Source organism: Vidua chalybeata, chromosome 1, assembly GCF_026979565.1.
Source record: "Vidua chalybeata isolate OUT-0048 chromosome 1, bVidCha1 merged haplotype, whole genome shotgun sequence".
NCBI lineage: Eukaryota > Metazoa > Chordata > Aves > Passeriformes > Viduidae > Vidua > Vidua chalybeata.
The window spans coordinates 129,827,727-129,839,381 of NC_071530.1; the positions used below are offsets into that span (position 1 = coordinate 129,827,727).

The 11,655-nt window shown below is 39.2% G+C and overlaps 1 protein-coding gene across 1 annotated transcript in view; it reads left to right on the top strand.

Moving 5' to 3' along the window:
- The window catches only part of LOC128796157 (neural-cadherin-like), a 54,601-nt gene extending 44,135 nt beyond the window's left edge, over nucleotides 1-10,466 (top strand). The window contains exons 25-33 of the mRNA XM_053957554.1: nucleotides 124-247; nucleotides 436-568; nucleotides 651-831; nucleotides 3,458-3,624; nucleotides 4,296-4,560; nucleotides 5,417-5,597; nucleotides 7,019-7,272; nucleotides 8,169-8,323; nucleotides 8,752-10,466. Coding sequence (XP_053813529.1) covers nucleotides 124-247; nucleotides 436-568; nucleotides 651-831; nucleotides 3,458-3,624; nucleotides 4,296-4,560; nucleotides 5,417-5,597; nucleotides 7,019-7,272; nucleotides 8,169-8,323; nucleotides 8,752-9,153 — 1,862 coding nt within the window. The 3' untranslated portion in view covers nucleotides 9,154-10,466. The remainder of the gene's footprint in view (nucleotides 1-123; nucleotides 248-435; nucleotides 569-650; nucleotides 832-3,457; nucleotides 3,625-4,295; nucleotides 4,561-5,416; nucleotides 5,598-7,018; nucleotides 7,273-8,168; nucleotides 8,324-8,751) is intronic.
- The last annotated feature ends 1,189 nt before the right edge of the window (nucleotides 10,467-11,655 follow it).

An 11,655-nucleotide genomic window follows, 5' to 3' on the forward strand; every position in this document is an offset into this window, starting at 1 on the left:
AGTTTCCTGCACTATAATTGCTAGTTACTATTCTATCTTCTGCTAAGTGAAAGAAAATATGTAATTAAAATATATGCACATCTCTGGATATAATTGTTTTAAATGATGCCTTTTTCTAGGAAGTTAAGCTGATTCTCGACAACTGCATGAATGTCTCAGTTAGAGACAATGGCAGCGTCACTAAGAAGAGTTCCCAAATGGATCTGTCTGCCTGTGAAGCCTCTGGAGAGATTGTGGGATCTCAAAGGTAAAAAAAAACAAAAACAAAAACAAAAAAAACCAAAAACAAAACAAAACAAAACAAAAAACAACAAAAAATTAAAACATAACTACTCAAAAGTGCTACAGAAAAAGGAGGGGGGTGGGGTAGTGAAATCAGCCAAGCTGCTGTATTTTGCATGGCATTAGTTCTTTCTTTGCTTCCCTCCTCTTCAGCATGGGTAAGCTCTTCAGTGGCCATCAGCCCCTGCAGCTGGGTGGAGTTAAGAAGACCTTGCCTTACCGCGACTCACAAAGGCACTTCAGAGGGTTTGTGGGCTGCATACGCAATGTCATCGTTGACAGTAAGGTAGGGCTACAAAGATCAGTTTTGGGTTTACTGCTGATAATTGTAAGCACCTGCTGTGATAGTTTTATCTGACCTTTTCCAGGTCTATGATTTAGAGCACCCTGCAGAGTCCCTGAACAGTGCTCCTGGCTGCGTCCTTCTGGATGAGATGTGTCAGAATGGTGGGATGGCCTCCTGTGGCACCCACGGCAAGTGCGTTGGCAGCTGGGATTTCTTTCGCTGTGACTGTTCCCCAGGATATGCTGGATTAGCATGTGAAAAAGGTACTGCAGGTTCTAGGGAGTAATTCGTGGTGAGGATCTGTGGGAACAGCATCAGACACTCTGTTCCAGTGTTCAAAGTCATACTGCCATGACTTTGAACTGAACAGAATAATAACACCATGCTGTACTCTGGGAATGATTTAGATCTTCGAAGATATAAAGATCCTACTAACTCTTGTTAAATAAAGATAATGTCACAGATGAGGGTTATGTATAGAGCTGCTTTATTTTGCAGGGTAGGGAAATGGTCAGACAGCTTTTGTTGTTTTTATCACCAACTTATTTCTCAGTGGTGAAAGGGGAAATATTCTGCATTGTGCCTTTTTCCTCTGCTCAGGCTGATCACAAAATGAAGTTTAATGAACATGTGAAACCTGTGGGCATAACCGTCTTGTTATCTTCAGACCCCATTTCCCATTTGTAAAATGGTGATAATTGTATTTACATCTGTCATTAGAATGAATTGCAAGCCCAACCAATGCCCCTAGACCACAGCAGTGGGTGTATGTAGGGGCATAATATCAGGCTGCCTGCAACACGTGTTCTTCTCTACAAAGTCAGCATGAAATATGTATCAGAGAACAAAAGCTTCCCGTGGTGGATAATGAAAACCTCACAGATGTTATAAGAAAGTGGAAAATTTTAGCACAGTTCAAAAACTTTGGAAATAAATTATTTAACTCCTAGTAGCACACATCATGTTCGGGGTGTATACAGGGCATATACACTTGAAGTTGCCTTCGTCCCCTCTATCTTAAAACCTTCATCAGCCAAGCAGGAATCAGAAGTGAGCGATAGATGCTTATTGGGACTTTACCTGCCTCTAGGTACAAGGTACAAACGATGTGGTTGATCATAACAATCTGTAAAGAGCACCAGTGCCTCGTAACTCTGGGGGCTTTTGTTGGAAGAGAATTATCCCCCTCAGTCCTGTAGTTTGAGTGAGCTACAGGTGAGGATGAGCAGCACTGAGCAGCTGGAAAGAAGTGCTTGCAAGCTAGTGTTGGATCAATATGTTGGAATTCATGAACAGGACAATAGTGCATTACACATACCCTTTCAGCTCAATGCACCCAATTTTCCTTCTTGTATACAGAATAATAATACCCTCTGCAGGCAGCCAGACCCTCTCTTCTTTCTTCTTCTGCCACAGAAGACTTAAAAATTGTGACAGTAAATTATCCAGTGGAAGCCCTGTCTGTCCAATGAGGGGGAGGACTGGAATTGTAACTGTCACGGTCTAGGCCTGAAGCATTCACTGTTTAAGGTGCTTAAAATTACCAAAAAATTGGTTAATATAGTTAAGCTATTTGTACTGCAGACAGATATACTGGTTTATAAACATCTGCCTGGATTCAAGTCCTACTCAGTTTTGAATTTTTTTTAAATGCTGCTTCACAAGTCCAGCTGCTGTATTTGTTCTACCCCTCATTACTGTGGGACAAACCAAGGGCTCAGAAAGCAATTGTTCAAAATCTGTAAGTCATATCCTGATGTAACAGAAAACCTTTGATTCACACCAGCTTCTTATTGGGCTGCAAATTGCTGGTGTGCAGCTGGTGCTTTATGAATGACTGTGACCTGCTCACAGCAAGGAGCAGACAGCTGAGGACAGGGGTCTCTGGAGCATCCCAGGAAAACCCATGCCTGCTCATCAGCTAGAACCTGTACCTGCAGAGACAGTGAACAAGAAAGAACTGGGTTAAGAAAAATAATTGGTGGGGGGGAACCTAGAGGAGAAAAGAAAATACGCTTTAAGAAAGGAAAGAGAGAAGACAAACAGTGAAAGGAAAGGAGAGTGCAGAAGTTAAGTCTCTTGATCATTTGATATTTCATGTCCTGGGAACCAAACAAAATGCCCCAGGATGAGATGGGTACTCTTTGGATTTCTACTTGCATAACGCTGATGTCTGATGAGCTGTTGGTGACCCAGTGTCTGTCCTGTCTATTAACTAACTTGAACTATCTCTTTATTTGGTGAAAAGAAATTTCTTTTTTTCAACTAAGGTTGGTCCAAAACAGATCTAGAATTGCTGTCAGCTAATGAGATTGAAATAGGTGCCTTCTCTGCCAAGAGCATCAGGGCCTGGGTAGTTTAGTGGTGTTTGATTTCCATGGAAGTGTTCAGTGCAACTTCATCAAACTCTGTGCTGGACCCTGGGTTTCTCAGAGGGATAGGGAAACAAATAATTTCACTGCATTTTCCCTAGTTAAAATAGTAAACACTAAGTTAATCTTCCTTTGTAGTTAAAAAATTCCTGTGCCTTCCATGAGGCTTTCTCTTGTGCCAACTGAAATGGGAAGTAAAGTGCGTGTTTTCTAACAGTGGGGGTTTTAACCACGGGACTAAACTACTGAAGGAAACATTTGATTCTTTTCTTTGGTTGGCTTTTTTGGGGGTTGTTTGGTTTTTCTATTTTTCAGATCAACACGAGCTACTTTACTGGAAAATATGCTTCAGATTGAAGTGGGGCAGAGGTTGCTTTCCACAATGCTTCATTGTATTGCCAAAATTCCTTAAGATCTAAAATTCTGACATTCAGAGCTAGTAAATTCTCAAAGAGCATAAATCTGAGGGAGCAGCCATTTCTGAAGTTTTCACTCTGATTTTGTGTGCTGTGCTCAGTTCTTCCAGAATGGGCTTTTGGAAGGGACAGCTGGATCCATTATGAGCCAAGGAGCATCCTCAGCACTCGAAGCACACGGATCCAGCTGCTGGTGCGCACCCGGATCTCCCACAGCACCCTGCTCAGCTTGGCCTCTGTGGATGGGAACGGATACATCCGACTGGAGGTGAGCAGAGCTGTTCTGCTTGAGTGCTCTCAATTTGTCATGGAGTACCACAGCGAGAGAAAAACATGCAGTTTCTGATTAAAGACACTTGCTCTGTAATGTAATAAAGAGCAAGAATTTTCTATATGAGGGTAACTACTGTCATTTGTGTTGTCCTTCTCAGTATTAGTCTTTCATAGCATAAATTCTAGTTTGCACTGCCTGTAAAAAGTCCCATGTGATGCATGTGAATGAAGAAGATTGTTCTGCTTGTCTTGAACAATCAGACATTTTCCCCTGCTTTTTCCCTTGGCTTCTCTCTCTCCCTGTCTGAAAAACTTGCCTCTACATTTTTGTTGCTGTTGAAAAAAGCTGTCTGGACTATACTAGCCAGAAAGGCTAATTATTCTAATTGAAACAGGAGGGTCAGCTGGAAAGACTTAGGGGTAGATAATCAGTAGGGAGAAGACTGATTAAAGAGTTCATATGAGTTAGAAGAGTGGCCTGTAAAAAAAAAAAAAGTTCATAATTCCAGTACCTGCAGTTTTCTTGTGGTATCTCAGAATAAAACACTTAAAAATAAGAGTGCCATTTCCATTTTAAAAACTCATATCCATTTCTTGAGGCAGGACTGTGTAATAACATTTAGAAGTGCATTTCTGTCATTAAAAGTCTTTATCATCTTCTTCTAGGTGGTTGAGGGTTTCTTTAGTGTTAACTTCAGTTTGGGGGACACAACTCACTCTTTGAGAATGAGAACATTACGTATAAACAATGGCCAGTGGGTTCTTCTGACCATGGAGCGCTACAACAATGAATTTACCCTGCGTGTTAACAGTGGTGGAGGTGATCAAGAAGTCACCTCTGTCTTGGGTGTGAATAGATGGTTTGAAATGGATTGGGCAAGCATTGTGCTAGGAAACCGCCTTCCCAGTCATTCAGAGAGTGATTTCCAAGGTAAGTGATATGATGGATTCCTAATAGGGGGGAGTTAAAGCCTGAAAGTGGCATCTTTTAGTGTATTGGACAGTCTAAAACCCAGGTAACAATTCCCATACGGACTACTATGCCCTTCTTTTACTGGGGAATTCAATGTTCAACCCTAGGTGCTATCGTGTCTGGTTCTAGTGAAGATGTGAGATTTCCTGTAAATATTAAAAAATAGCACTTCAATTTTTTGTTTCATAGAATCATAAAATGGGTTGGAAGAGGTCTTAAAGATAACCTCATTCCAAACCCTCTGTCAGGGGCAGGGGCACTTCTACTACATCAGGGTTTCTCATACCTCAAGCAGTGTACTCATAGTGTGATCATCACTCCTGCTTTTGCCTTGGAAGGATTTAAGGAACTGGCAAAACAATTCTTGGTAGGAGGAGAAAGAATTACAAGGCAATTTGTGGTGCTCTCTCCATTTCCTGGGGTTGAGTGCTGAGACTTTGACATTGTCTTTCAACAAGACAGCTTTTCCCATTCTGCTGCTTTTTATTTAGCCCCACTTTTAAGATTATATCTTAAATCTAGATTAAATTAGTGGAGCTGTTCTGATTCATAGCACAGTTCTGCTGAACTGTGGTATTGGTATAGTGCAGCTTTCCTGGAGAAGTATTGTCAATCTGTAGATTGACCAGAGCACAACAGACACATGTTCTGTAGCTCTAAAATAAACCCAAGGAGTTTAAGGATATTTTAAAATAATGTTTTGAGTATTCTTCAATGCTCTAGGTTCTCCTGCTTACGTGCTGGGGGCAAGGCTTTGGGTGGGGAAGTAGCTAACTGAACGTACTCCTGTGCATGCTTCTCTGCTTTGTTGCAGGCTGTATGCGTGATGTCCAGCTGGATGGTCAGCCGCTCCTCGTGGAGGGCAGAAGCACAGAGTTCGGATTAATTTTGAGGCGGCAAGGGGTCACCATGGGGTGCCATTCCAGTGCCTGCAGCAGCCAGCCCTGTTACAGCCCCTTCCTTTGTGTAGACCTTTGGAGAAAATACGAGTGCCGGTACATGAAACTTATGTTTTCATCCAGGGATGGCTGGGAAGCTCTTTCTTTCCACCTTTGACCAGACAACTTGCTTATAACAGTGAAATTCCCTGTGGCTGCTGGCCAGAGAGAGCCATTCTGAGGGCAAATCCTTCTTTCCATCTCATCTCCTATCATGGATTAGACTTGCCTTTTTCTGCAAGTTTGATATGGAACCTAATTACTCCACCTTTTTTTCCATGCTGAGAAGATCACCAGGAGGCCAGTGTGAAAATTAAATGTCCTTTAATAAAAGGCGGATTGCAAAAGCTTTGGTCTGTCCTCTATATGAAAATACTAATATAGTGTATATACACATTTATAGTGTATAAAGACAGTGTATGTGTGTATATACACATTGGTATATACATATATGTATATAAAATATATATATACTTAATGAATATATATATATGCATATTGCAAATACAATACATATTTACATATATTTCCTGTGAAGAAGTTGAAATTAATCATAATTTATAAGAAACAGACTTTCAAAATTAGTTTGTCACATAACTGGATTCTAGAATTGGCTTCCCAAGGCCAGAGCCAAAGCCCAACAGAGGTTATCCTACATGGTTAGTTTCTTGGAGAAGATCCACTATTTCAAGAAAAAATTCAAAATATTTATTAAAATATACAAATCAAAATACAGGCATTTCTGTTTAAAAAACCCAAACATAAATACATGCAGGACTGAGAGGAGGAGTTGCTTGAATTCTTGGAATTCAGACAAAATTTGGCACTTGTGAAGTCTGGTGATTCTTTGCCAGAAGAGGCTGTGAGATGGTTTTAAGTGTGCCTGGGGACACTCCATTCTTCAGTCTGCTTCTGAAAAAACAGTATGAAGTCTCTGACATTTTTTCAGTAGAATTTCTTCTTTGGATTGCAGAAAGAAAGTCTGTGACCTCACACTATACCTCCAGGGTCTCTTCAATTACATGCAAGAAGAAATCAATCTTAAAAGACAAGACAAGTCATTCTGAGGAGGTCAATGATATTTCTCCCCAGGGTCAAGGGGAACATTACTAAACTTATACCACATGCTCACTAGCTCTTTGCCTATTGACCTCAGCTGTCCATTTTCTTTTAGGGGTTTTGATTAGAACATGGATGTAGAAAAAGGGTTAGTCAGAAAGTGATGGCTCCCTCTTTTAAGGAGTGAAGCTCTTCTGCATATCTTCTGGATTAGGAAACCAGAACATGTGTTCGCATTTTCATAAGTCTATTAGCTCACTAAGTTAGACTTTCCACGTATTTCAAACTTTCAATGTGGATTTGTGGTTTGCTTGAGAATAATTAAACTTTAAAGAAACAGTAACAAACTTTGCACAAAACAACATACAGCTCCAGATGCTTTGCTTGCCTATAAGATATCATTTGCTTTGGTTGTTCAGGTGCCCAGCTGGGAAAGTAGAAGTGACTGACACCCTTACAGGGCTCAGACACTGTACCTCATCCCCTTGTGGACACTGGACCTGTAGGAATGGGGGTACCTGTGTGGCTCAATCCCAAGACAGGACTATCTGCCAGTGCCCTGAAGGTTACAAGGGAAGATGGTGTGAAATTAGCCAGGTGAAGGCTGGAAGACCTGTTGGACTAAGCTCTGGCTCTATTCTGGCAATCAGCATGTGCCTCCTTGTCTTCCTAGGTAGGAGATCATGTACCCTTTTTTCTTATTTTTAATCTTGTACCTTTTTCCACTGAATTAAGTCTGCTTTACCTTTGAGTGTTGTGATCAGTGTTTCGCCTTTTCTGGAGATCACTATTTGAGGAAGCTAAGAGACAGACATCAGCACATAGTTACGTTTTACTTGCTTTGAAGACAGTTCTAGCAAAGTTAGACTTTTCTTTTCCAGAGTCACTTACTTTCAATCCTTCTTAAGAGCTTTCCATCTTTGTGGACAACTCTATGTGCAGCCACATCCATTTGAAACTTCCACCTGCCCTGAGCCCTTACATTTATTGTAGGTAGGACCTACAGCTACATATGCTCTTCACATATTAGGAAGGAAGAGATCTAGAAAGTTCATGGTCTTAAAAGGCAAGCCTCATTAAAAGTGTGGGCAGAGAGAGATGTTCACAAGTGTGTCCTTTTTCAGCTGCACTTTGGCTGAAAAATTAGTAACACCATAAAACTGTGTTCATGTTGATAAACTGCACAGATGTCTCATAATAGCAAAGACTCCACGATTATATTACACTTGTAACCTTCATTAAAACAGTGGTTTACTTACTTTGGGTATCTTATTTACTCAGGATTGGTGAAAGGCCAGAGATTGGCCAAAATGCCTTCTATTTAAATGGATTCCTTTAGGTAAGTAAAATACCCTTTTAATGAAGTTTATGATGTAATATACATAGATTATTCTTTACATTCATTAATTTTAGTTGTTTATATATTAATAATATTCATTTCTTACCTGCAAATTTAGTTGTCAAATTAAGAGTTGATTTAATATCTCGTGAATCATATAACTACCTGTTTATCATGCAACATACTTTGTCATACATCATATAACAAATATGTGTCTTTATTTCTTCTAGCACTCTTGGTTTCCTACACGGTGTGGAGTCAGTGGGGAAGTTCAGGGTTTCGGAAGGGAGGAATTTACCACATTCCTGAAGAGCGTGAAAGCTGGGAGGATGTTAGAGAAAATGTCTTCAATTATAATGAAGAAGGAGGTGGAGAACGTGACCAGGTATGATGCAGCTTCAATCCAGCTTTGCAAATCCAACATCTCCTTACTTTCCTTTCCCAGACCTTTTAGTTAACTTATTATCAAATTGGCTTTTTTCTTCTTCTTTTTTTTTTTTTTTAACCTGAAGTCCTCTTAAGTAGGAGGCTTTCACTTCAGCCCCATCTGTACCTTTAATGATGCTGGTCCTGTGTGCCCACTTTCAAGGGAGCTGCTCTGGACACATCATTGTTGATTTAGCTGAAAACTATCATTACACAAAGAGTTTTGGTACGATTTGAACTTAGTCCTCTGAATTAGGCACACTCTTCTTCAGCTTGTAGAAAATGCACAGAATTCAGTCTTGTGTTGCCTTGTGTTGTAAAACATTTTTTGAATCAGTTTCCTTTTGAGCTGTTTCTCTCTGATGTTTGCATTCTCTTTGTTTCCAGAATGCTTACAATATAGATGAACTGAAGAAACCTCTCCATAGGATCCCCCGCTCCTCCTTGCAAGCAGCTGCTCCACACTCCAGGACACCAACTGGCCCAAAAAGAGACTCACTCCCAAAACATGCACATCAAAAGCAATCAATATCAGCTGTTACCAACATCCCAGACTTCAAGGAATATGTTTCTCAAATCATACGTGATGCAGACAATGATCTGAAGAGTCTTCCAGCTGACACTATTCATTTTTACTGCTTGGAAGGGCAATGCTCTCTAGCAGGGAGCCTTAGCTCATTAGATTCCATCAGTGGAGATGAAGATCTAAATTACGATTGCCTCCAAGAGTGGGGGTCAAAGTTTGAGAAGCTTAAAGAACTCTACACAGTCTCAAATGAAAATTTGTAACTAGAGTTAAAGGAACTTGACACATTGTCATGACATATGGACATACATTACTTTTAAAAATGCCCTTTTTTATATATAAGTTACATCAAGTAACTTACATGATCCAAGTTTTTCGGTACAATAGCATGATATACTCACTTTTCCCAGGAGCGATAATCTGAATAATCTTTTTATATGTACTGTACAAAGTTATTTCATTATATAAGTGCAGAGACTTTTAAAGCATGAATTTTCTTGAAAACTTTGGAATGTAGGATAGCTATAGAATAGTATTATAATATCCCTTTTTATATATGTAGACCACAGTGACTTACTAGAATTATCCTGGATGCAAGAACTTGAATTATTTTCTCCCTAGTATTAACGTGAAACCTATCAGGCGGGTAACAATGCATAGGGCATTATTTTTTTTTTTAATTGAATTAATTTTAGACTGTGAAATAATTATTACTAATGTTAAATATAAAACATTTACAATTTCTGGTTTCTTGTCAGCTTTTATTGTATCCTCCTAAACTCTGCTCTTCCATGACATGACACACACTGCCTCTCTCACAGGCTGCCCAACTCTGTGTGACTTTTTCTGTCTGATCCTTTTTCTAATTACCTGTACCAAGGGGAAAAGAGTAGCAAGATCCCGTCTGTGAACATGACTTTGTGACAATTTTACACTCTTAAAGGCAGTCGTGAGACCTGAAAAAAGTTTCTGTTCAGTGAACTTTTATGTCCAACTTTGCTTTTCACATGGAACCCTTCTTCAAAGTGTGCAGCTGGAAAACAGAAGAGCTGATAGCAGGTGTGAAGACAAGCTAGAAGGGCATCCAGGCAAAAGTTGGAACTGAATTCTTTCAATCAAGACAGTCATTGTAAAACTTGGGATCCTCAAAACAGAAAGCATGAGAAACCTAGCCTCTACTCCTTTGCCTCCTCCTGCTCTCCAAAACACGACTGGTTTTAGTATGGAAAAAAAGGAATCAGATGCTTCTGAAATCTGATATTGACTTGAACACTCACTTCTGTGACCATGGGTAAATCACCTTCTTCTTTCCTTTTCTCTCTTAACCTCTCTGAAGCTGACCTCCCCTCTTGGGCAGCTCCCAATGCATTTGGTGATGTGTGAATGTTAATAGGTGCTTACAGAGTGCTTGTAAGCTCTGAAGCGCCAAGGGTTTTTTAACTGTTTTCAACTCAGTGGGATTTTTTAATTACCATGATACTCAACATTTGTTTTTTTATCAAGTCTTGGCACTCGCTTTGATTTATAATTAATGTTTTAAAATTAGATTTTTCATCACTCTTCATCATTTTACTTGGCATAAAGAATGCAACTGTAAATTAGTTTTGTACCTAGAGGGAAGATTTTGATACTATTAGAACAAATTGTTTACATCAAAACTGGATTGAACAGAATTACCATGTGAACTGAATGAAACAATTTGCATTCATTTAATAAAATTATTTGTGTAGATGACACTAAATTAGTAATATTTATTAGAAAGATTTGGAGAACAAGTCACCATGAGCCACTCCTTCATGCCAAAACCTCACATGGCTGGGCACTGATAGTTTTTACAAAGTCATAAAAAATAAATATGGTGGATGTATTAGCATATAGCCACACCTTGTTTAATGTAAATTTTTCCTACTTTGTAAAGATATATGTGTAGTATGGTAAGAAACTACAACATTTCTTACACCAAGGGATATCACATATGTGATTGCTGCAAATGAAAACTGCTGAGCCACAGAACTTCAGTAAGGTGACTCTTCCAAGTGTTGAATGCTTACAACATTTTTATGAAGTGGATATACATTTTTATTGCTCTTTATTAAGTTGCGTCTTCTGAATTTGGTATCAAGTAAAGCTTAGTATAATTATTGGTAAAATGTCTCTTCCAAAAGAGACTAATTTGAACAATGTGCTAAAAAATCATGCTAACAGACTATGATCTCCCCGAGGGTTATTTTGTAATTCATATTCTGAAATGGAATATTTTACATTTGGATGCATTAAATAACTCAGGAAAGCTGAAGCAGTAGTTAATATTTTCCCTCAAATAACTGAACACACAAAGTAACATGCATTGAAGATAAATGAATATTGAACTTATAATATAAAGATAAATTGCATTGAACTCAGGACATGTAATGGACTTCTCTCCTCATGAAAGGTGAGAAAGAAGAACTTTCCTCTATCTCCTTGGATCACTTATAGCAATATGCAAAATGCTTATAGCTGAGAGCTGCATGTGATAGCCCCAAGAGTCACACCATTTGTCTGAAAGCATGGTCCAAACATTTCTTGAACTGCCAGGCCTGATGCTGAAACCACTTCCCTGGGTACTCCATTCCACTGTTCTTCACCCTCTTGGTGAAAAACTTTTCTAGTACTGTAGTATTATTGTATGTAATCATATAGCTACATTGCAAACCTCCTGTGCAGCCTTTGTGAACTCTTCTCTAGTAAAATATTAGAGAAACTCAGCCAAATTACTGAAATAG